The following is a 25,920-nucleotide window of genomic DNA, read 5'->3' as shown; positions in this document are numbered from 1 at the left end:
TATAAGGGTAGACCTATTAGAATTACACCTAATTTCTCAATTGAGACTGTAAAAGGCAAAGGGGCCTGGACAGATGTTCTTCAAACTCTAAGAGACCACAGATGTCAGTCCAAACTACTATATCCAGTAAAACTTTCAATCACCATAGATGGAGAAAACAAGATATTCCATGATAAAGTCAAATTCAAACAATACATATCTACAAATCTAGCACAGCAGAAGATACTAGAAAGAAAACTCCAACCCAAGAAGGTTAATTCATGAAACCACAGAAAATAATCTTACACTACCAATAACAACAAAATAATGTGGATTGATAATCATTGATCATTAGTATCTCAATTATCAATGGACACAATTCCCCAGTAAAAAAACAGACTAACAGAATGAATGTGAAACAGGATCTGTCCTTCTGCTGCATACAAGAAACAGACCACAACATCAAAGACAGACATTACTTTAGAATAAAGGGTTGGGAAAAGATTTTCCAAGAAAATGGACCTAAGAAGCAAGCTGGTGTAGCTATTCTAATGTCTAACAAAATAGACTTCCAACCAAAATTGATCAAAAAAGGCAGGGAAAAACACTTCATGATCATCAAAAGAAAAATCCACCAAGATGACAATTCAATCCTTAATTAAAATATCTGTGCCCCAAATGCAAGGGCACCCACATTTGTTAAAAAAAAAAAAGTTACTAAAACTTAAATCACACATTGAACCTCATCCATTAATAGTGGGAGACTTCAATACTCCAGTCACCAGTGGACAGGTCATCCAAACAAAACTAAACAGAGAAATAATGGCGCTAACTGATGTTATGACTCAAATGAACCTAACAGATATCTATAGAACATTTCATCCAAACACAAAAGAATATAAGAATATATCTTCTCTCAGTAGAACATGGAACTTTCTCCCAAATTGATGACATACTTTGACAGAAAGCAAATGTCAAAAGATACAGGATAATTGAAATAAACCCCTGAATCCTGTCAGACCATGGATTAAACAGAAAGTCTACAAACTCATGGAAACTGAATAACTCTCTACTGAAGTACCACTAGGTCAAGGCAGAAATAAAGAAATTAAAGACTTTCTAGAATTCAATGAAAATGAATGTTCAACATACCCAAAGAAATGAAAGTGGTACTAAGAGAAAAGCTGAGATCACTAAGTGCCTTCAGAAAGAAATTGGAGCGATGTCATATTAGCAACTTAACAGAACACCTGAAAGCTCTAAGAACAAAAAGAAGCAAGCACACCCAAATTGAGTAGATGGCAGGAAATAACCAAAACTGAAATCAATTAAATAGAAACAAAGAACAATACAAAGAATCAATGAAACGAAGAGTTCTTTGGGAAAATCAAGACAGACAAACCTTTATCCAACCTAAGTAAAACACACAGGAGAATATCCAAATTAATAAAGTCAGAAACAAAATGGGAAACATAACAATAGACACCAAGAAAACTCAGAGCATTATAAGATCATATTTCAAAAAGCCTGTACTCCACAAAATTAAAAAAATCTAAAAGAAATGGACAATGATCTTGATAGATAACACCTATCAAAGTTAAATCAAGATCAGGTAAACTAAATAGTCAAAGTCATTAAAAATCTCCCACCCAAAAAAAGCCCCAAGCCAGACAGTTTTAGCTTAGAATTTTTTCACCAGAACAAGAAATATTGTCAAAATTATTCTACAAAATAGGAACAGAAAGAACATTGCCAAATTCATTTTATGAAGCCACAATTACCCTGATACCCAAATTACACAAAGATTCAACAAAGAGAATTACAGTTCAATTTTCCTCATGAACAATGACACAAAAAATATTCAATAAAATACTTAAAATACTAAAATCACATCAAAAACACCATGATCAAGTAGGCTTTATCCTAAAGATGCAAGGATAGCTCAACATATGAAAATCTGTCAGCATGATCCACCATATAAACAAGCTGAAAGACAAACAAAATGATCATCTCATTAAGTATTAAAAAAAATCTTTCACAAAATCCAACACCCTTCATGATAAAAGTCTTGGAGAGATAAGGGATAAAAGGGACAGACCTAAACATAATAAAGGCAATTTACAGCAAGCCTATATAGGCAGTATCAAATTAAATAGGAAGAAAAACAATTCCACTAAAATCAGGAAAGAGACAAGGGTATTCACTCTCTCCATATGTATTCAATATAGCACTTAGAGTTTTAGCTTGAGCAATAAGACAACGGAAGGAGATCAAGGATATACATATTGGAAGGGAAGAAGTCAAAGTATCATTATTTGCAGATGATATAAATGACCTCAAATATTTAACTAGGGAACTCCTACAGTTGATAAACACCTTCAGCAAAGTGACTGGATTAAAAAATTAACCACCCCCAAAAAGTCAGTGGCCCTCGAATATACAAATGACAAGAGGACTGACAGAGCAGGAAAGCAACACCCTTCACAATAGCCGCAAATAATATAAAACATCTCAGGGTAACTCTAACCAAGCAAATGAAATGCTTCTATGATTTTTAAAAATTCAAGTTTGGAAGAAAGAAATTTAAGATATCAAAAGATGGAAAGATCTCCTATGCTCATGGATGAGTTGGATCAATGCAGGGAAAAAAGGCCATCTTACCAAGAGCAATGTACAGATTCAATACAATCCCCATCAAAATTCCAGCACAATTCTTTACAGACCTTGAAAGCACAACATCCCATATGGAAAAAAAACAGGATAGCAACTATCCTGAACAATAAAATAACTTGTATTCAGTAACAGAATCACCCCAGATTTCAAGCCATTTATACTACAAAACTATAATAATAAAAACCACATGGTATTGACATAAAAACAGATTTATCAATAGAATTGAATAAAAGACTCAGACCTAAACCCATACAACTATGAACAACTTATATTTGATAAAGAAGCTAGAAATATACAATGTAAAAGAGACAGCATCTTCAGCAAATGGTTCTGGTCTAACTGGATGTCTTCATGTAGAAGAATGCAAATAATCCATATATATCGCCATGCATAAAACTCAAGTCCAAGTGGATCAAAGACCTTACATAAAACCAGTCACACTGAACCTGATAGAAGAGTTAAGTAGGGAATAGCCTGAACTCATTAACACAAGAGGTAACTTCCTGAACAGAATACCAATAGTGCAGACACTAAGATCAACAATTAATAAATTGAACTTCATAGAACTGAAAAGCTTCTGTAAGTTAAAGGACACAGTCAATAGAACAAAATGGCAAACTACAGAATGAGAAAAAAATTTCACCAACTCCATATCTGACAGAGGGCTGATCTCCAAAATATATAAAGAACTCAAGACACTAGACATAAAAAAACAAATAATTAAATTTTAAAATGGTATATAGATTTAAACAGAATTCTCAACAGAAGAATCTCAAATGGCAGAGAAACACCTAAAGAAATGTTCAACATTTTTAGCCATCAGGGAAATGCGAATCAAAAACGAGTCTGAGATTCCACCTGTCAGAATGACCGAAATCAAAAATACAAGTGACATCTCATCTGGCAAGAATGTAGGGCAAGGAGAAAACTCCCCCATTGCTGGTGGAAGTACAAACTTATATAGCCACTTTGAAAAAAAATGGAACCAATCTTCCTCAAAAACCAGCTATACCATTCCTGATCATATACCCAAAGGACACTCCATTCTACAAGGATACTTACTCAACTATGTTCATAGCACTAGTATTCATAATAGCTAGAAGCTAGGAACAACCTAGATGTCCCTCAGCCATAGAACTGATAAAGAAAATGTGGTACATTTAAACAATGGAATTTTATTCAACTGTTAAAAACAATGACATCATGAAATGTGCAAGCAAAAATTATCCTGAGTGAGGTAACTTACAAGTAGTTATTAGCTGTTAAGTAAAGGATAATCATGTTACAATCCAAAGACCCAGAGAGGCCAAGTAACAAGAAGGGCCCAAGGTGGAATACGTGGATCTCCCTTGGAAAGGGAAATAAATTTTATGGGTAGATTGGGGGAGATGGGAATGGGATCAGGTTGGGGTGGGAGGTGTAGAGAGTACTAGCAGAGATAACTAGAATTTGGGGGACTTTTTGAGAGCAATGTGGAAACCTAGTGCAATGGAGACTCCCTGGAATCTATGACGATGACTCTAGTAAAGACTCCTAGTAAAGGGGGTGATGGAACTTGAACCAGCCATCTTCTGTAACCAGGCAAGTGGTGGGACAAGGACATCAACCCAGCCACAAAACCTTTCCCGTACAATTTGTCCTGCCTACAAGATGTACTGGGGTAATGGTAGCTCAGAATTTGTGGGAGCAGCCAACCAGTGACTGGTCCAACGTGAGACCCATGCCTGACACTGCCTGGATGGCCCAGAGACCTAGAATAGAATGGAACACAACTAGCCAAAATAAAAACTTAAGTGAGCCCTAGTGATATTTGGCTGTACTCATAAAACTGGAGCCTACTCCAGTCATTATCAGAGACTTCACCCAGCAACGGATGGGAGTAGATGTAGAGACCCACAGCCCAACATTAGGTGAAGCTCAGTGAATCCCTGGGAGGTTGAGGAGGAAGGATTGTAGGAGCCAGAGGGATCAAGGATACCATATGAACATGACTCACAGAAGAGTAAGCAGGTCTCACAGAGACTGGCGTGACAATCCCGGAGCCTGCATAGTTTTGAGCTAGGTTCTCTGCATGTCTATCATGGCTGTGTAGCTTGTTGTTCTTGTGGGACTCCTAATAGTAGGAGTGGTGCCTGTCTCTGACTCTTTTGCCTGCTTTTGGGACCCTTCTACCAGATTGCCTCTTCCAGCCTGGATATGAGGTTATGTACCCAGTCTTAGTTTATTTTGGTATGCTGTGTTTGATATACCTGAGAGGTCTGGATCTTGGGAAGAGGGAGTAGTGGAGGGTGAGGAAACTTTGGTTGGGATGTAATATGTGAAGGAAGAATAGATAAATTTAAAAATATTGTTTTACCTGATGATGTCATAGCTATCTTGGTTTAAGTACACTATTTGATGTTCGCATAATAGTGATATCACTAACCAAAAAAAGTTTCAAATGTGTCTCCATCATCAGGCAACAAGTGACCATATATGTGTGACAGACTAAAACATAAAATATAAAACAGAATAATTTACTTAAACACAAAATGTGTAAATTGAACTAAATCAAAGCATGGTCTTTATGAGAAGACATCATTTGAGTGGGTAGGGTGAACTTCATAAGAGAGAAAACAATTAAAACCCAGAGCCAAGCAGGGAGCACATCTAAAACACACAAGGAAAGTGGAAAATGACTGAGACTAAGGAGTAAGGTAGAAAAACTGGAGGAGACTTTATCTGGGTGAAAGAGTTATTTAATAAAAATATGTTAAATATTTTTAGTAGACAGGGAATACAAATAAAGCCAAGATGAGATACAAGTACATATTAGTAGAATGCTTAGTGTTTAAACTATATGACCATCCAAGAACGTCCAGAGTGCTAAACCAAATGGAAACCCCATCTACCTGTGGCTGGAGAAGAAATAGGCAAAGGTACTTGTAACCCTAAGTGGACAGTGCCCCTTAAATCTGGACATGTACACACCATGCACACACACTCAACTGAACTGCATGCCAGGAAACATGAAGCAGCACACACCACATGCTGGTAGCGGTACCACTTTCACTAATTACTTCACTATAATTACAAGTTTACTGTGCATCACAAACAGATGAACAGTAAAGTTTTGATCTCAGCATCAGTTGTACCTGGAGAGGAGTGGACGGATGCAGGCTACTGAGTTACATGTATTTTGTTTGTTTTTCCTTTGCCCATATACAGCTAGGGCATATAACTTGCAGAGTCTCTTAAACCAAAAACCACAATAGATGCCAAGATGGCCAACAGCATGTTAGGCCAAGAACAGGTCCCTTCTAAGGTGGGGGTGGCACCATGCAGCAGGTCACACCTCCATATTCATTTTCTCAGGAAACCTCACCAGAGTATATTTGTTTTACTCAGATTGTCCTACATAGACTATAATTTACAAAATTATTTTTAAGTAGTTAAAGTAATCAATTTTACTAGCTATGATATTGAGAGATCTTCTTCTCTGAAGCTTACCACCATACTCTCAGCACATGACAAAATATTTTCAAGGGTTAATCCAGGTCAGCCTTCTGTGGTCTAAGCTGCACTTCCTTGGTCATTTGCAAGCACAAGGCCCACATCCTGTAGGACAGTTGATGACATAAAGCACATGCCAGTGAGCGTCTGCTATTTGATCAACAAAGGGAAAGAAGACCTACAGGTCTAATGAGACTCAATGCTCCTGCCTCACGCAGCCTGAGCATCGCAGCTTCCATCTTGGACACTGATAACATGCTATTCCTCTTCCTCCCTCCCAGTGCAATGGGCCTTGCATAGGCCCTCGCCTCGCTGTGCAGCACAGACAAGTCTTTTGCCAGACCCGGGATGGCATCACCTTACCATCAGAGCAGTGCAGCGCGCTCCCCAGGTAAGACAAAGCCCTTGTCATCCTCTACTTCAGCCCCTGTATGAACAGCACTAAGAGACCATTGTGAGGAATGTTGTTGCTACTCCAGTCTTCCACAAGGGGTCAGCTGTCCTGCGTTCCTCCATCTTACCCCAAGTCCTTAGCCTCTGGTAAAGAGTGCCCTGTGTTTGTTGAATGAGCCAGGTTGGGCTTTCTTCTCTCAGGAATGAAACACACATAAGTGTTATTCATAAGGGATGTCTGATTCCACAAGCGATCCAACCTATCTCTAGGTAAGCAAGAGGCACCTATGCCATGGCCACCAGACCACAAGAGCTTCACAAGTTCTTCTTGTGAATGGGGCCATCTACAAGGGGTTATACTAGATCTCTTCTTCCCAGAGCTCTCTGTCCTCAGAAGTCCTGCCTAACTTCAGCCCTTATTAAACCAATCACAGTGACACCTCGTCACACCGTGTAAAGGAATAGTCTGCAACAGAAAGATGCCCAGAAGAGTGGCCTCTTTAATGTCCATGCTCATTCCTTTAGCAAGCAGAGACCGAGATACTCACTTATCTACATCTCTGAGTTTGTAGTTTGTTTTCAAATCTAGTTCTCACAGAGATAGACCGTAATCCTGCAACCCTCCTCCTACAGGCCGGTGAGCACCCAAAACTGCTGGTCAGAGGCCTGCAGTGTACACTGGAGGGTGAGCCTATGGACCCTGTGCACAGCCACCTGCGGCAACTATGGCTTCCAGTCCCGACGGGTGGAGTGTGTTCATGTCCGCACCAACAAGGCTGTGCCTGAGCACCTGTGCTCCTGGGGGCCCCGGCCTGCCAACTGGCAACGCTGCAACATCACTCCCTGTGAAAACAGTACGTTCCAATCCCAACGGACATTCTGCAAATTCCCCAAAGGCCATCGGGTACAGAGGGAGATCCCTGGGACGGAGCCTGAACACGGGGCATTGGATCAAGTTCTTTAAGGATTGTGAGCTGGGGCCAGAATTGAACATTTTAAGTGAGGTGCATGGGTGTGTGCAAGGATATGTGTGCACATGTTCAGGCCATAAAAAGTGCCAGGATATGTCCCAGGGGTTTCCACTGTCTTCATCCTGGGCTCAAAGCCAAGGGCTGCATAAAACTGGCCTCCAACTCACCTGCAGTCAACCTGGCTGGTGCCCACCGGGGAAGCCTAAACAGGGGTTCCCAGGGACTGGGCTCCTAAGGACAGAACACTGTTAGCACTGAAGAAGCATGCTGAATGGCTGCCGCTCAGCCAGCCCTCGCCCACCATTGTTCTGCTTCCCACCAAACAAAGACCTGCTGACCCCCTCCTCCCCAGCCCATGTGTGTCCACTGGAATGGAATGGGAGACCATGCCCCTGGGTTCTGACAGTCCTTCCACTCCCTGCACCCTCAGGTCTGGAGCCTCTCAGCCCCGCCACAGCGTTTGTATTCTGATTGGGTAGGGATCTAGTCTCTCCTCCTCAGAGCGCAGGACCCAGGCTGGAAATAGTTCCTCACAAAAGATGATGATAGATCTTTGCCAAGAATAGACAATGAAAATAAGTGTAATCATCCAATATTTCCCCCTCAACGAGCTTCACTGAGCAATCAGATAGTTCCCCGCGCTGAATCAGATGGCCCAGCCCTTTTGACTCCCTGGGAGGTGTAATGATCTTTTCACTCTGCCGTGCCCATCACACGGTTGCCATACTCAGAACGTACTGGTGTGCAGGGCAGGGGGTTAAAAAGCTTACCAGATACAGGCTGCGCCAGTGTTTAAGAACTTGCAGTGTCTGGAAGGCCCGCTGAGCTGAAGAACGAGAGACCTGGGTAAAGAAAAGAAAGCTGAACAGGGAAACTGAGGTCCAAGTACCTGAGAATATAGACCTTCAGACAGGTCCCTGCTTGTATGCTCTCTCACAAAGAACAGAATTCTGTCCTTCTGGGAACTGTCTCTCACTAAAATACCAAAAGCCCATTGGGAAAACAGCAGGCAAGGAGGTGAGGTTATCCCAAGAGAAAGGGGGGTGGGGGGTTCAAGTTTCCATTCTGAAGTAGAAGTGGCCATCAGAAACAAAGGCAGCCTTGATGTGGGCCCCATCAATCCACCAGACAGCTACAGGAGGCTGTTGGGAAGGGGATGGCAAATGGAAGTCCAGAACAATGAGCAGGGTAGATCCTCGGGCATCTTGCCAAGGAGCTGGGCTGCTCAGCAGCTGCTACACCCATGAGCCTCTGTTTCACATCTCCTTTCTGTCCCCCCTCCTCCCTCCCGCTTTCCCAGCTGAGTGCAGAGACACCACCAGGTACTGCGAGAAGGTGAGACAGTTGAAACTCTGCCAGCTCGGCCAGTTCCGGTCTCGCTGCTGTGGAACATGCGGCAAAGCCTGAACACAGGGCACGGGGATGAATACCACCCTGGCCGCACAAAGGACTCATACAGCCTGAAGACAGGGCACAGGGATGAATACCACCCTGGCCACACAAAGGACTCATACAGCCACCTGGGACATGACTTATGCTTTCTTCCTTTTATTTATTTATTTGCCCCTCCCCACACACCCATGTCCACCTGCGCCCGCGATCCTAGGGACCCTGCCGTGTTTTCTTATTCAGCTAGCTGGAACAAGTGTTGAGAACAGAGAGAGAGAGGTGTCTGAAGGAGGTTACAGAGAAGACCAGGCAGACCGCTGCTCCCCTGTAGAGCTGGCTCCTTCCCAATCAGGGTCTCAGAGACACAGGAAGAGAAAGCCATAGTCCATAGGGACAGCAGGGAGCTGGGGTTTGTGACACATAGGTACAGGCACGGGCCAACCAGGAGTGCCATTCCTTTGTTTCCTGTGTGGTATGATGGTAAGAATAGGGGAAACGCCAGACTGGAGCACAAACCAGGCCAGAATCCAGTTCTTCTAGAGGGGGAGGGGAACGGAGAAAGGAAACTCAACCATGGGCAGATGTTACAAAGGAGGCATGCAGAATAGACAGAAGGCATATGGCTATGCAAGAGATGGAGGCACGGAAGAGGTGGGAGAAGAGAGCTTGTGTGTGCTCCTTGGTGAGAGGAGCTAGCAGGCAGGACAGATTTTAAAGCAGCCACATGAAACACATCTGACAGACCCGTGCACTGGTACATGCGCTGTCCTGTAGATTCAGCAGAAGTGAGAAAGGAGTCTGGCGTCTCCTCAGGGTACCCATGCTGCATGAAAGAAGGTGTGCCCTTCATGTGGTTCTGGAGGCCCCTCTCCTCCCAGTCTATCAACTAACCTTTGTGTCTGCAAGAGGGTCCGGCTCTCCCTGGCATCTCGGTATTTTAAATCAAGGATCGCTAGCCCTGAAGTAACTGCTGCTGGGGGCCATGGGCATCTGAGCCGGAGTACGCCAGGTTTTCCACCTGATTGACTTTGCTGCTCCATATTAAGCCAGGGATGAGAATCATTGCTCACAAAGGATTCATTAAGCAATCTGTTGGCTGGCAAACATCTATGGGGTGTAGCAACCCTTCCTACCAGAGCAGGCCAGGGAACAGGGTAGAACAGAGGAGCCCTGCATGCCCACAGTGTGCTTTCCTTATCCCGGCGGTCACACACTGGGCCTGTGGGCCCTTCCCATACCACAGAAGAGCTGCTGTGCATCCTATTTATGCCGCAGGGTGGGGTAGGGGTGGGAGCAGTAGTGCGCTATGGCCAAGTGAGAGGATGGCCAGAGACTCACGAGACAGTCCTCAAAAGCTTTTCAACCATCCCCACAACACAAATACTATCCACCTATGTAATTAGCACACCAGACTGGGTGAATGGACCACTCAGCAGGCCAAGCAGCACACACAATTCAGCAACACACATCAGCTGTGGATAAGGCTAGACCAAAAGCCCTTGGCAAAGCCCCACTCGGCAGAGAAGCTTCAACACTAATATTTGCCTCCTCCCCGGCGCAGTCTCAAGTGTAGCAGATCAGGCAGCCAGAGCCGGGTACCCAGCATCAGATAAACCACCCCTCACATACACACTCGCCAAAGTGATATCGCTGCCAACGACATCAGGGCTGCCACTGTCCAGCTGTCCCAGAAGTTAAGTTTGGAAGACGGTGGTGATCTGTGTCCTCACTAGGTGTGCTACGGACAGTTAGGGTGGGCCTCATCCTCATCCCAGAAATAGCCTCTAAGAAACTGAGTTACTAAAAATCAGTGTAATGTTTATTTAAAATAAAAGAGAGTGTTTCTATGTATATCTTTTGTGAATATTTATTAGGATTTCTTGTATAAAAAAAAGTGCAATATTGGTAATTGTACATTGTCATCCAGAAAAGCAAAAACTCTTTGGGGGATTTACTTCCTGCAGCTGTGTTCCTAAAAACTCTGTGGTGATAGCTGTATTCTTTCTAATTTTAAAAGAAAAGTGGTGTTTAACTCCGATCCATTATTCACTGTGTACACAGAGTGCATTAAAAAGCTAATGTGGGATGGGGGGCAATAAAGTCGATTTGTTTGTGACACTAGTTACACATGGAACAGATACAAATCTGTCAACTAATACAGTTGATTAGCTCAACAGCTATTAAAAATTGGTGGTCAGTGTTTGGCTTTCCGAAAAGGCAGGCATCTTCCAGCTCTGCCCTGTGTCAGAATGTGGGGTTGGAAGTGGCTTTCCCGGCAAGCTGGAGAGCTTGGCTTTGGAAGGGAAAAGCAGTATGCGCCTTTGCATGAGATGAATGTACATTGAATATTTGTTCTGTGAATTGTGACTCAGCAGTGCCACAAATTATCGGGGCTGCTGGATAATGTGGAAGGAGGCCCTTCCTCCTCTAAAACACGAAACTGTATTTATATTTTTTGTACAGATAATACAGCTTATTTATTTAAATCCTGGTGTCCGAGTCTCTGTTAAACTCATTCCCTTCGTATTTTATGTAAAGGGTGAACAGAACGTCCCTATTTACTAATTGAGTAGTTCCCAGCCAGTTATAGATGCCGTGCTGAAATGGAGGAATTGCACTTTCCGCTTTCACTGGGAAGCTGGGGGGCCCATGTCAGTAAATTACCCCAGAGGAAAGGCGATGGGAGGCGTGTGCACATGCCGGCTGAGTCCTGTCGAATAAAAGGACCAGTCATGTCACTGACAGCCCTGTGTAGGAGACAGCAAGAATGCACGGTACCTCTTAGAAAACAAGCAAGGGGGACCACCTCCCGACAGAGCCAGACTCCAGGGTGACTTCCTCCCAGCATGTGGGCACAGTATGAGGCAGCCGCGTTATGGAATTTTGGATATGCATTGTAAGTGGAGACTAAGCTTCCTAGATCCCTACACTTAATCCTCATACAACCCTGCAATTATCCTCATGTGCATGTGACCTCCTTAACACACATATCCTTCCCCGCTCCTTTGAGGTGGCCAGAAGATGACAGTGTAGCATCTTATGCGGCATTTATGGGAGCTGTGGCTTCTCCTGTCCCAACATGACTTCTTTTGGCTGATAGGGCTCAGGCTCCTATGTCCCTATTTTTAACATGTTTTTATAGAAACGGAGGTACTGGGAGGTGTGCAGAAAAGCTGCAAACTCATCTGTAGAGTGCTTCCTAGGTAGGACTAGTAAAACAGCAATATGTGCCCAGGCCTGGATGATAGCCACACAGGACCATTGTGGAAAAGGCTCCAGAGTGCCCCATGCCCCACCCCCCCCACACACACACACAAGCAACAGTGTCTTCAAAGCTGAACTCCAGACCATTTTCTAGAAACTTACCCCAGCATACCCCTTTCCTGTTGAGTACTGTAACAATTCATCTGAAAGCTCTTCCTGATTTCCCCATTGTTTTCTCAGAAACTTTAGGTTTTGCTCAAATACACACACACACGTACACACACGTACACACACACACGCACGCACACACGCACGCACATGCCAGCAACCAATGTACTGCAGAAATACTGTGGAGAGAAGAAAGAAACTTCAAAGGAAAAAAACCAAGAAGATCCAAGAGGCAGAGAGGACTCAAATATAATGCATAGAAAAGGTTCCACCTTCGATCACAGACCCCCAATAACAAAAAAGACTCCTGCCAAGATGCCGTGTCCCACAGTGTAAATGCTTGGAAACTTGACCCCCAGCTGTCTGAGAGTTACAATTCCTCCTTTTAAAGTCCTTGCTGGTCCTTATGCATGCCCAGAACAAACTAAATGAGCCCAGACATTAGGATCAGAATGGTCAGGAGTCACCCAAACTCCCTCACACTCCAGCCTCACCACCCAGCAAGGTAGCACACCATGCAGGGTGTGGGATGTTCTCTCAGGCCCAAGAAATACCTGCGGCTGCACACGCGGAAGCTTGTATAGGAAGCTTTCACTGAGGCCAATAGTTTTATCATCACCATCCAAGCTCTCCTGGAATGACAGGGAGAAGAAGGACTGCTGTTTCCACTGTCGCCTCTGTGTCTCCATGTTGGACAAAGAAGGAAGCCAGTCTTTCTTTCAGTGTTCAGTGTTGCCCAGTAGAATAAACAAACAAGAAAAGACATTAGTGATCAAGTGCCAAGCTGTGTGTTTTAGAGAAAAAACAGACCAGAGCATGCAGCCAACTCAGATGCAAGCAACCAACAAAGCCCTAAGAAATACTTCCCAGAGCAAATGTTATCTCAGAGCCTCGGTGTGAAGCCCTGGCTGCAGTTACCACTCCCGGATGTGTGCATCACTACCATGTCTTTTGAAGGTACCGAAAATCACGGCAACGTGCTCATAAGCAAACACACAAGTAAAGGACGAGCTGAAGTAAGAGGCATCTCAGTTCTTCCTCAAACAGCTCCAGCTCCTCTCTTCGTAAAAGAGCCCTGTTTGGTGAACTAGCCTATAGGCCGCTAGCTGAGGGAGCAAATTAAACACGTCCATATCTCGCTAGCTGAGCTACAGACGTCATGATTCAGACTCAGTATACACTGGATATGTGTTTAATCAGAGAGGGCGTCCTGCCCAAGTTGCACACTGCCACTCAGGAAATTACCAGTGTTGATATGGTCTTGAAGTAGACAGTGAGGAATCACATGTAAAATGGACTTGACCGAATTTGACCCAAAATTCCCCGTCTGCTCCATCTCTTGTTCTTCTTGTCCACTTAGGGGTGCTCTTACAGGTCAAGTCTACAACACCTTGTCACAAAGTCTGTCACAAACGCTTATCTTTCTATCTTCAGCCTCCCTTGGCTTCTTACTCAGAGCCTCCCAAGTTCTTTAGTTGCTTCGTCAATAGCCCGACATGGGAAGGCCAATATTGGCAAGCGATCCCCCCCCCCCAAAAAAAAAACCCTGGGCTGTCACCTTCCTTGTCAACCAGAAGTTTATAGTTTCACTCCAGTGGCCCCTGTGAAACACCTGGTCCCAATCAACCACATGTGTCACGCCTCTGATAAGACAATATACAGCTGTCACTCACTCCTTTGTTTTCAAAGTGCAAAATTCTTCTCCAACCAAGCATTTCCCAGGCTTCTCCTAACGATATGGTTTATATCTACGTAAACAGAAGTTAAATGTACAGTTTTATGTGTGCTAGGGAAAAAAAGCGGACAATGGGAATGGTTCTCTTGCTGAGCGTAAATACTATTTGTCTAAGCAGAAGGCTTAGGGCCTCAGAGATTGCACAGTCAGCTTTCAGACCAGGGAGAATGCTGGGAGATCACCTCTTCCTCTGGGGCTTCCTGATACCCAAGACTGACCTTTCTCCAAATCCCAGGAAGGAGCGTAGACAAGCTGTGAATGACTTAGCTACCAGGGAAGTGACTCCACACAACGTTTAAAGGTCAAGGTCAAGAGGTGTGCCCCGGCTTTGGTTTGCAGCCCCTCGATCCCACCACGGTTGTTTGTCAGAGGAGAATTAGTTGAAAGGTCAATAAATGACTTAGCTGAGGCCAAGGGAGGAAGATAAAGCTGTTCCATCCGTCATCCATATAGTCCTGTCCTATGGCTTTAGATCAGTGGGTCAAAAGGCAAGGGCAAATGGCAGATGCTAGTTCCAAGGACGCCTGCTCGGAATTCTTCCACCTACACAGGCCCTCCCTACTGGAGTGGAAAGATAATCACCTAAAAGCAGGGCTCCATAACCAAATCCCCCATACATTTTCACCATGCGGATCTGCTTTTTGCCCCTGACTGCAGCAGGCATGGAAAAGAATCCCAAGCCTCCATCCCAGTCCAGAATTACCCTCTGCTTTGTCCTGCCCTGCGAGTTTCTATCCTTCTCACCTTACTTCCTCCTTCCTGATGCTCCAGCCCCTTCTCCCACCACACTCCTTCCCCGGCCTTTGACATCAACTCTGGGCCCAAGCACAGGGTCAGCTCCAGATTGGTCTGTAGAGAGCTCACAGCCCACAACAGATGCCAGTGCATTCTATTCCAGTGTGAAGGCTGCCGGGCTCTGGGGACTCTCTAGCGCTGTTTCTCACACCCAGCACACAAAGCTTACCCCACTCTCCTCTTCCACGGAGTTTTCACAGAGCTCACCTGACTTCCAACCCTTTGAACTCCCTCCGTTCTCCTACCATCCATTTAACTTAAGACAAAACTGTTGTTCTCTCTGTGAAAAACCTCAGTATAGCTTCACGTTTATGGAAAGAAATTCGAGTTATGTCCTGGAGTTAGTTCCCCAACATGTACAATGCTCCATCATAATCCAGCCTCCAGAAGTGAGCACTGCAAGTGCTTCAGACAATGTTACAAGTCTGAACAAGTCATCTGTTACACAATTTTCATTAAAGATACACGGGAAGAAATGAGTTGTGTTTTAGGTCTTGAAAAAAATACAGTAACTCTGCTGCCCAGGCACAAATATGCTAACTTTCCAGCTGCTCTGGCCACAATGAGCCCCTTCAAACTTCAGGTACTGCCACCTCCAGGGAGCTAAGAAAGGAATGACAAGAGGTAATGACAGCTCCTCCCTTAAGGACTGGAGTAGGAATAGAGTCTGATAAAGGAGCTTGTGGTACTGAGTTGAGCCTCTCTTGTCCTTCCACTTCCTGCCATGTGAGAACACAATGTTTCTCCCTTTACAAGGACGCAGTGTTTAAAATGCCATCTTGGAGACAGAGCAGCTCCCCAAGGATGCTGCCACCTTAGCCTTGGAATTCCTAGCCTCCAGAGCCATAAGAAAATCTCTCTCTCTCTCTCTCTCTCTCTCTCTCTCTCTCTCTCTCTCTCTCTCTCTCTCTCTCTCTCTCCTCCTCCTCCTCCTCCTCCTCCTCCTCCTCCTCTCTGTCTCTCTGTCTGTCTCTCTGTCTGTCTGTCTCTGTCTCTCTCTCTCTCTCTCTCTCTCTCTCTCTCTCCCCTTTTTCTTTGTAAATTACCCATTCTGCTGCATTCTAACAGCAGAAATGGACTAAGCCTTACCCAGGGAATCTAGCAGTATCATGATCGAAAGCAAGCTAAAACTGGTTTGGATTCTCTGAACCTAACTCTGCTTGATCTGACCAGAGAAGGTTTCACAGTTGTTACCATGGGAACACTGACCCTAGAACAGCTACAAGGTTTCACAGTCGTCACCATGGGAACACTGACCTTGGAACAGCTACAAGGTTTCACAGTTGTTACCATGGGAACACTGACCTTGGAGCAACTACATCTTTACAATAGTACTTAACTCAGACCCAAGGACCAGGCTACACAACGGCTTTGGGTTGGGTCGACAGCATTTATGCTCGCTCTAGAATTTGGTCTCGTGGTCACTCACCACTTCAGCCTCTTGCTCACTTTTACTAAAATAGCTTGCACCTGCTTTTGTGCACAAAGGACTTCTATGCACCAAGAAACTTCCTCAAAGGACAATGCAGGTTATGGCAGCCCTGATTTCAACCCCTCTACAATTCCTGCTACCAAAAAAAGAAACTCCACAAAGCTCTCTCCTTTCCTTTTTCTCTTCTTCCCTTCACCCACTGCCCTCATCTCCTTATTGGATTTATGGTTGAAGGATAAAATTAAGCCTGTCATCTGTGCTAACTCCCACTATCTTTCTTTAAACACCCAGCACAAGCAAAGTTACTTACCCATCCCCGGTGCCTGAAAACCATCATGCCAGAAGGACCTTTTCTGCTAGAGGGATGTTGAGGGGGGACAGACAACACAGCTTCCAAACATGACAGGATAGTGTGGTCACCCCTTATTGATTAGATACCACAGTCTTATGCAGAAACACCAAATCTCATTCTGCAGAAGAAGCCTGCTGGCTGTCCAGCATCCAAATGCCCTACATCAGCACCCCCTAATCTCAATGGATAGCAACTATGACCTTGAAATTATTCAGACAGAATTCTGGATTGTTCTCTAACCAGCAACAGCCATGGCCTGCCTTTGAAACACATCCAGAATGTAACACTACTCTCATGACTCCTACTTCTACACCTAAGAGTAAGCCTGCATCACACTCCATAAGGGTAAGCCTCCATCACGCCATGTAGAATGTCTGCCACCAAGCCCTGATTCAGCCAGGCTACCCACAGCCTCCTCAAGCAGTCTGAATGACCACTATGCTAATTTCCACAAGTCAGACCTCCACAGTACCCAATGTCAAGCTTGACCCTGGCAGGCCTTGATTTGCCTCCTTTCTTCTTCCTGGACACACCTAGGCAGAAACGTGGCCACATCAGAGCCTTTGATCTAGCTGTTCTGGTTATCCACTTGACTCCTTTAAACCTCTCCGTCTCCTCAGTGACACGCCCCCCTTCCTAGTTGCTCCATTAGCTATAGTAAGTTCCTGAACTCTACTTCATCCTGACTACATTTTCCTGTATGCTGATGGCTTCCCTACAAGTCATAAGCTCATGCTAATAAAGATTTGTGTGTTTAATTTTATGCTGTTCAGCATTGTCTAATTGTTTAGTGTGATGAATTTTTATGACTAGACTTTGACTGTCTCCCCATGGAAAGTTCAATGGACAAGATCTGAGTCTGACCTTTCTAGTGAGAGAACCTAAAACACATAGAAGAAAATCTGGTATCAAATATATACTTTCTCAAGGAAGAAATAAATGTATAGATGGTAGAAAGGGGGAGGAAAGAAAGGAAGGAGGTAGGAGGACAGAGAGGGAGGGAGGGAGGGAAAATAAACAGGACATCCCATGACCAGAGTGAAGACAACTGCATGGGGCTATGGGAGCAGAGGCTAGGCTAACCAAGGGGAAATGTGAGGAGACACAGGAGGCAGAAGGGGGGTTTCTGAGCCACCACCCGTCAAGCTGGCTGGGCACTCACCTGACAAGCAGAGGAGGCAGGTAGCAGGAAGATGCTGCGGAACCTCCTGGCGGGGCTCCTAAGACAATAGCACACAGGAGCATGCGCCAGCCCAGAACTCTAAAGGAGGAACTACACAGACCCAAAAAGGGCACCAGAGCCTCAAGTCTTGGGTCCACAGCAAAGGAGGAGAATCATAGACTCTTCAAGAACCTGTTAAGCAAAAAAACACAATCTCCGCAAATGCAGTTGTTTGCGGTTTTATAGTGAGATACACATGCTGTATGTGACTACTGTAAAATCACAAGTTGAAAACACCTTTTTTTCCCTTCAGCACACCCCAAGGGGTCATTTTCTACAGTGAAGAAAACCTGTTTTGAACAGAGAGCTTAAAATTTTCGAACTGGGCATGGTGGCACATTCCTATAATCCCAGTACACATGAGGCTAAAGCAAGAAAAAAAAATGAGTTTAGGGCCAGCCTGGGCTGTAAACATCAAGACTGCGTCTTTTTTGTTGTTGTTGATGATGATGATGATTTACACTCACTTTAAATAGCCTTTCTCACTTGCTTTCCCAAGGAAATGGATGCTGTGTAAAGTAGCCCTACTGCAACCTAGTCAATACTGCAGTCTATGTCTCTCTCATTCTCTCCCCCTCCCTCTCCCTCCCTCTCACCCCTTCCTTTCTCTCCCTCTCCCTCTCTCCCTCTCTCTGGTGCATATGTATACACACATATGACAAGATGAATTTGAATGCTACCCTGTACTAGTTGTAACAGACCTGGCACACACACCTGACACAGTTACCATACTCACAGTAACAACACATCTATAAACTACATTCATTTAAACCATCTCAAAGATCCTCTTTCCTCTCAATCTGAACAGCCTTTCCATCTCTCTAGCACATCCTCTCTTCCACGGGACCATTCAAAAGCTGCTCTCGGGAGGCAGAGGCAGGCGGATCTCTGTGAGTTCGAGACCAGCCTGGTCTACAAGAGCTAGTTCCAGGATAGGCTCTAAAGCTGCAGAGAAACCCTGTCTCGAAAAACCAAAAAAAAAAAAAAAAAAGCTGCTCTTCTTGCCGGGCGGTGGTGGCGGTGGCGCACGCCTTTAATCCCAGCACTCAGGAGGCAGAGGCAGTTGGATCTCTGTGAGTTCGAGGCCAGCCTGGTCTACAAGAGCTAGTTCCAGGATAGGCACCAAAGCTACAGAGAAACCCTGTCTCGAAAAACAAAAACAAAAACAAAAACAAAAAAAAAAAGCTGCTCTTCTCTCCCCGAGTCCATCTCAGTTATTTCATCTAAGCCGCTGAGCAACCCTGGGAGGAATTTGCCAAGTGGCTCAACCTCTTCGAGCCGAGCCGCAGCAGCCTGCTTGACCAGGGTGCAGTCGTGCAGATTAAGGGAGATGGCACCAACTGTGCTTCTACAGTAGCCCGCGGGGCTTTACCTAGGACACACACAAGCCCATGGCCCATCATAAACTTTCCCAGGCTCCCCTCGATCTGCACTCTGGCTGTACCTAACCTCCCATTTATCAAGAAGCCACAATCGAAATAGTCAACAGCCAGGACGTTTCAACATCCAGAGAGGACCCCGAGGCCCTGCGGAATCCAGTGAGGTTCCAGGATCATCAAAGGAGACGGCACCACATGTTTGCGTGGCGTGTGTATTTTATTGTCTTCCAAACTTGCTTGAAAAAAAAAAATTTATGATGAGTGCTTGGCAGTATTTCTTGATGTGTGTTCCAATAGGTTTTACACAATAAAAAGGACTTATTGTCAGAGTTTAAAAATGATGTTTCTGTCTGCTCAGCATTCATCCCTCCCTTCCCTGGAAACTACATTTCAGTTCTCCCCCGAGAGCACACGCCACCTCCAGCCTTCTGTTATTCATGTGGTTCACATGGTTTGACCCCACGCGTACTCCTCCGTGCAGGGGTGGACCCTAGTTTAGGCCTGGACGAGAGGCATTTTTCTATTGCCGTGACAACCAGTTTGGGAATCAGACTTACAGCCAGCGGAGACGCAACCGTGGGATCTTTACTGGAACCTCTGGGCTTGCGGAGCGAGAGGATACAGGAAGCTTAGTGTCACTAGAGACAGATGCTCACAATAGCCAGGCATGCCTTAGCAAGCAACGTGGAAGAAAATGCATGGAACAGGGAGACCTGCTCGCATCACCAGAGCCCCTCCGTGCAGCCAACTCCACCTACGGCCAACACTGAAGCCCTCGGCTGTTCAGTGGACTGAACCAATCAATCTGTCCTTGAGCACTTATGGTTGTAGGCATGCGAATTGCTACTCTGGGTTACACAAAGATAAACAAGGTATTTTAACTCTGTAGCATCCCAGAGACTTCAAAATATAAACATGCGTTATGGTTCTGTGTCGGGAGGCTACCCAGGAAGCATTTCCCACACGTGTCTAATGAACTGCTTTGGAAAGAACATATCGTGGGGCTTACAGTCCACAAGAAAACACCTTCAAAAAGGCTAATACACATTACCTGTCTGTTAACCTAATATGAAAATACTGAAAATCCCCATTCCCTTGTTATTCTGGATAAATGAGACAAATGGGAATTCATTTATTCAACACTGTGGATGCATTTTTCCAGCCTTTAAAAATGTAGGTGTGTAATTTTTTAGTCATTTTTTTTCTAAATTGGGGTCATAAGCACAGCCCATAGTATATTTTTCCCAGACTTAATAAAATATGTGTGCACATATACAGACTTCTCTTTATTACAGCAGGGTCATAATTCCCGCACCACTATGCTTTTGATTTCCACCTTCTAAAATGTTTTCGCTCTTAGCCTCACTGCCAAGCTATCGGTTATCGCCGCTCATTGTTATAAATGTGTCTCCCTCTAGCTGTAACCCCGCATGCTCTGCGGTTGAAGGGCTAATCACCCCGAAACCTCAGGTGGGCTGATAAACTCCTGACAGGAAAGTGGGCCCACTGATAACAGCTTCTGGAGGAGGTTAGAATCCAGAAGCCCCTGAGATCAACATACCAACCTTCCCACAATGGGATTCACAACTTTGATGCTGCAGGGGAACAGGCCTGCATAAGAAATACCGCCCCCCTCCGCCCTCCCTGCCCCCCTCCCCCGCTTCCGCCCCCCCCCCCACCACCACCCAAAGGTTCTCTTTTCCGTCTCATAAGGGCCCAAGATTTCTGTGCCTGGGCACACAGTCTTTGGGAAAATAGTGGGGTGGCAGACGCCAAGACAGCACATACACTGTGTAAAGTACCCGTGGCTGCACCTAGAATCCATGCCAAGGGTGAGCTGGGCACCGGAATGGCTGCTGGTTTCCAGGTTCCTGCTTGGTTCTGAACAGCTGAAGTTCTCAGATAAGTGACCTCTACTATGGAAAGTGTTGCCATCTTCACTAAAGAACACCGATTTAACAGTAAGCACTGAGCTGTTCTTAGAAACCATAAAGTCTGCCTTTTTTTTTTCTTTAAACCCAGGAGAACCCATAGTCCAAAGGAAAATTCCATTTCTTAGTTTATAAGTCATCCATTGGCACACAAGTCAGAGTTCAGTCATTTCTCAGGCATGCTGTGTGTGCACCTCTAAGTCTCAAGGCGCTATTTGCCTGCCTAAAGACGACTTGTGGGCTCCTCCGAGTATGGTCCTGTGATGGAATGAGTGGGAACTGGGGGAAACATGGGGTAACTGCACCTTGCTTTGTCATTGACATTGCAAAGCCGGCCCTGAGCTGAGAAGCAAAAGCAGAGTCGCCAATAGAGTCAAGCAGAGAAGCGGGAATTTCGTGAATCCTTCGGAAAGATCCATAGCTGCGTTCGCAGTTACCCAGAGGCTGGGCAAGGAAAAGCTATCAGGATCCCTTATGTCAGCCTCTAAAGATCCAGAGGCAAGGATTGGGGGCACCTGGTGCTCAGGACGGGCCTAAAAGAAAAGCCCGGTTTACCATTGCTTTGATGCCTTTTCCAGAATGCAACACATGTTCTTCTGGAAGATCCGTGGGCTTCAGGGCTCCTCTTGCATCACCAAGGTAGGGAGGGGCCAAGCACCTGCTTGGAAAGCCACATGCAAATTCAAGGTCTGCTCTGCCAAAGAAAACATCCCTCCTACCCCCCAACTTCAGCATTTATGTTCCAAAGGCCCCAGTCTGCCCCCACCCAGACCTGCTAAACAGATGTGGGCTTAGGCGATAGCCGGAGGGGCTAGGGAGCCATTAGTCTGCCATTAGGACCGTGCTCGCCCTCGCCTGCCTCGCCGGCTTGCTCTTGACAAGTACGCAGCTGAAAAGCATCTTACCTATGTAGGAGTCAGAACCATTAGAGAATCTTGAGGTTCCCAGGCACTGTCATCTAACTGCGCTGAGAGAAAGGGAGAAAAGGAAGACTCTACAAAAACTCAAAATCCGCAGTCACCCAAACAGACCACATCTAAAGTAACAGAATGGGAGACAGACAAGTATTAAGGAAAACAGATAAAGCTTAGCTCCCATAGTACCAGAAAGTACTGTGCAAGCTGCCTGGCGGGGAGAAGCAATTAATAGTCCCACCCAGCATTGACACCTATGACCAGCATGGTCATATCTGTAAATATCTGTAAACGTCAGGCTGCAATGTAGATCGCTGAACTTACACAAGCATTTTCAGATAAAATAATGGTTTTTCAAAAGATGCAACAAAAACAAGATCAGTGTTATGATAGGCTCCTGTCGTCACTGATAAAAACATCTGTGGAGAGCAACCTTTTTAATTTGGGACAGTTGTTTTGTTGGGGGGACTTGGGGAGTGGGATATGGTACCCCTCTAGTCTTTGTTGCTGTTTGGAGATGGGGTCGATGTAACCTTAGCTGGCCTGAAACTCAGTGTATAGACCAGGCTGGCCTCGAACCCATAGAGATCCGTCTGCTCCTGCCTCCCGAGTGCTGGGATTACAGGTGTGAGGCACCAAGCCAGGGCCAAGGTCAGCTCTGTTTCTTCTTTACAAGAGCTCAAATTCACTTGTATTTATTTACACTTTGTTAGTCTCGTCCAGGAGAGGCACATCACATGGACCCTGTCCAATGTCCTTTCCCAAAAGGAGTCTTCAGAAATTAACACGAATCATACCACTATTTCCGTGGGCCCTAGTTACCTTTCCTCAGATGATTAAACTGTCAGGTCTGCCTGAGGGAGTCACTGTGTTATTCTTGCTTTACTCATAGACACGTCCTGTAGAGAGCGACTTCATCTCAGTCAAAGGTACCTTCAATTTTAGGAGGAGCCGTGTACTCTCTCTAGTTCTAGAGACCTTGCTTAGACGAGCAAAAATGGCCTTGTACCTCAGCCTTCCAGGCATATTTGCCTTCCAGGAGTCCCATTTCCAGCAGGCCTCTAGGGGTGACAAGATCTCAATTTTTCTTTTTCAAGATTTGTTTATTTTATGTATATGAGTGCTCTATCTGTATGGACACCTCTACTCCATAAGAGGGCATCAGACCCCAATATAGATGATTTGTGAGCCACCTTGTGGTTGCTGGGAATGGAACTCAGGACCTCGGGAAGAGCAGCCAGTGCTCTTAACCACTGAGCCATCTCTCCAGCCCCTCTCAGTTTTGAAGGAAAATGCATTTCGGCTCCCGGCTTCGGAGGTTGCAATCAGAGTGCCTTGTTCCACGGTTTCTGGCCCTGTGGTAAGTCTGAGCATCGCAGTGGGGAGTGCACAGGGGAACAAACCTGCTCATCGCATGGTGCTTAGGAACAAAGGAGAGAGAAAGGGATGAGGGGGCAAAACTAAGCCCCTCGAGGACAGGAACCCAGCTCTTCCAACGAAGCAGTTCTCAACCTGTGGGGTCGCAGCCCCTTTGGGGTTCGAATGACCCTTCACTGGGGTCGCCTAAGGCTGTCATAAAACATGGGTATTTACATCACAATTTCTAACAATAGCAAAATTAAAGTTACAAAGTAGAGACAAAAAAAATAACAGGAAGAACCGTTATTACACAATGGCGGCTTTAGGAAGGCTGAGAACTACTGCTCTAACAAGGCTCCAGCCCCTAAAGTTTCCACCACCTTCCATCAACAGCCCATTCTGCTCTGAATCCAATAACGCACTGGTGAAATGAGAACCATCAGGATCTAACTACTTCCCAAAGGCCCCAATTCTGAACACCACCACACTGCATTCAAAGTCCTCGGTACATGAGCTCTGAGAGGACGGTTCACATCTGAGCCATGTGTCATGCTAAGCTTTTTAGTATTCTTCATTAACTTAGACCCAAGTAAGCTTAGATATACGATTTGATGTGGCTCATGGAGCCAGGAGTTCTAAGACCCAGGAGAATGATACCTGCATTGTGGAATTCAGATCTGAAGTCAGAAAACTTAGATTACATGTTGACTCTGCTTCTCTCCTTTTCCTTAGACCATGCTTAACTGCCCTGGGCCTCCCTACCCCATAAATAGGCATCCAACAATACTGAAAACAGCCTGGTATTAGCTAGCATAAAAACAGACAAAAGGAACAATGGAACCGAATCGAAGACGCAGATATTAATCCACATACCTTTGGACACCTGATCTTTGACAAAGAAGCAAAAAATATCAAATGGAAAAAGGAAAGCATACTTAACAAATGGTGCTGGCATAACTGGATATCAACATGTAGAAGAATGAAAATAGATCCATATCTACCACCATGCACAAAACTCAAGTCCAAGTGGATCAAAGACCTCAACATAAAGCCAGCCACACTGAACCTGATAGAAGAGAAAGTGGGAAATACACTTGAACTCATTGGCACAGGGAACCACTTCCTAAATATAACCCCAGTAGCACAGATACTGAGAGAAACAATTAATAAATGGGACCTCCTGAAACTGAAAAGCTTCTGTAAAGCAAAAGACATGGTCAACAAGACAAAATGACAGCCTACAGAATGGGAAAAGATCTTCACCAACCCCACATCAGACAGACATCTGATCTCCAAGATATACAAAGAGCTAAAGAAATTGGTTGTCAAAAGAACAAATAATCCAATAACAAAATGGAGTACAGACCAAAACAGAGAACTCTCAACAGAGGAATCTAAAATGGCTGAATGATACTTAAGGAAATGCTCAACATCCTTAGCCATCAGAGAAATGCAAATCAAACCAACTCTGAGATTCCATATTACACCTGTAAGAATGGCCAGGATCAAAAACACTAATGACAACTTATGCTGGACAGGATGTGGGGAAAAGGGAACACTTCTGCATTGCTGGTGGGAATGCAAGCTGGTACAGACCCTTTGGATATCAGTGTGGTGATTTCTCAGAAAATTAGGAAACAACCTTCCTCAAGACCCAGCAATACCATTTTTGGGTATATAACCAAAGGATGCTCAACCGTGCCACAAGGACGTGGGCTCAACTATATTCATAGCAGCATTATTTGTCATAGCCAGAACCTGGAAACAACCTAAATGCCCCTCGACCGAAGAATGAATATGGAAAATGTAATACATTACACAATAGAGTACTACACAGCAGAAAAAAATAAAGACACCTTGAATTTTGGAGACAAATGGATAGAGCTAGAAAACATCATTTTGAGTGAGGTAACCCAGACACAGAAAGACAAGTATCACATGTACTCATTCATAAGTGGTTTTTAAACATAAAGCAAAGAAAACCAGCCCACAAATCACAATTCCAGAGAACCCTAAGAGAGACACGGATCTAATATACATGGGAAGTAGAAAAAGACAAGATCTCCTGAGTAAATTGGGAGCATGGGGACCTTGGGGTGGGTTGAAGGGGAGGGAAGAGGCAGGGAGGGGAGCAGAGAAAAAATGTAGAGCTCAATAAAAATTTTTTTAAAAAGGTAGGCATCCATTCCTCAGACAAGACACAGGAACAAATGATACAGATGTCTGAACCCACTGATAAAAACTAATTTCATGATGAAGATGCAAGGGAAGGGAACTTAGCTAGCCCAGGCCAGGCATGAGCACCATGAACAGACTGGGTAGAAGATAGAGGCTCCTCACTGAAAAACCAAGCTCTGGGCCTAAGCCAATGTCTTAAGCTGAAATCCCACCCCCTCCATCATATCCCCAAGTTCCCAGGACCATGGAGCATTTAGGGATTCTGTGCTCTCCATAGAAAGCGCATGAAGGTGAACAAACCTGCACATTCAATGTGGAAAGACAGGTGGGTAAGTCAGGATCAGTCAGTCTGCA

General features: G+C 45.0%; 1 protein-coding gene across 1 annotated transcript in view; it reads left to right on the top strand.

Annotated features, from left to right (window-relative positions):
• Adamtsl1 (ADAMTS like 1) overlaps positions 1 to 10,160 on the top strand; it is a 348,621-nt gene extending 338,461 nt beyond the window's left edge. The window contains exons 27-29 of the mRNA XM_038334446.1: positions 6,426 to 6,535; positions 7,171 to 7,391; positions 8,809 to 10,160. Of these exons, the coding sequence (XP_038190374.1) occupies positions 6,426 to 6,535; positions 7,171 to 7,391; positions 8,809 to 8,915 (438 nt within the window). The 3' untranslated portion in view covers positions 8,916 to 10,160. The remainder of the gene's footprint in view (positions 1 to 6,425; positions 6,536 to 7,170; positions 7,392 to 8,808) is intronic.
• Positions 10,161 to 25,920: the final 15,760 nt, after the last annotated feature.

The sequence above is a fragment of the Arvicola amphibius genome, chromosome 6 (assembly GCF_903992535.2).
Source record: "Arvicola amphibius chromosome 6, mArvAmp1.2, whole genome shotgun sequence".
In the NCBI taxonomy this organism is placed as follows: domain Eukaryota; kingdom Metazoa; phylum Chordata; class Mammalia; order Rodentia; family Cricetidae; genus Arvicola; species Arvicola amphibius.
Note: the sequence above shows the minus strand (reverse complement) of the source record. Positions and strands in the feature narration are given on the sequence as shown.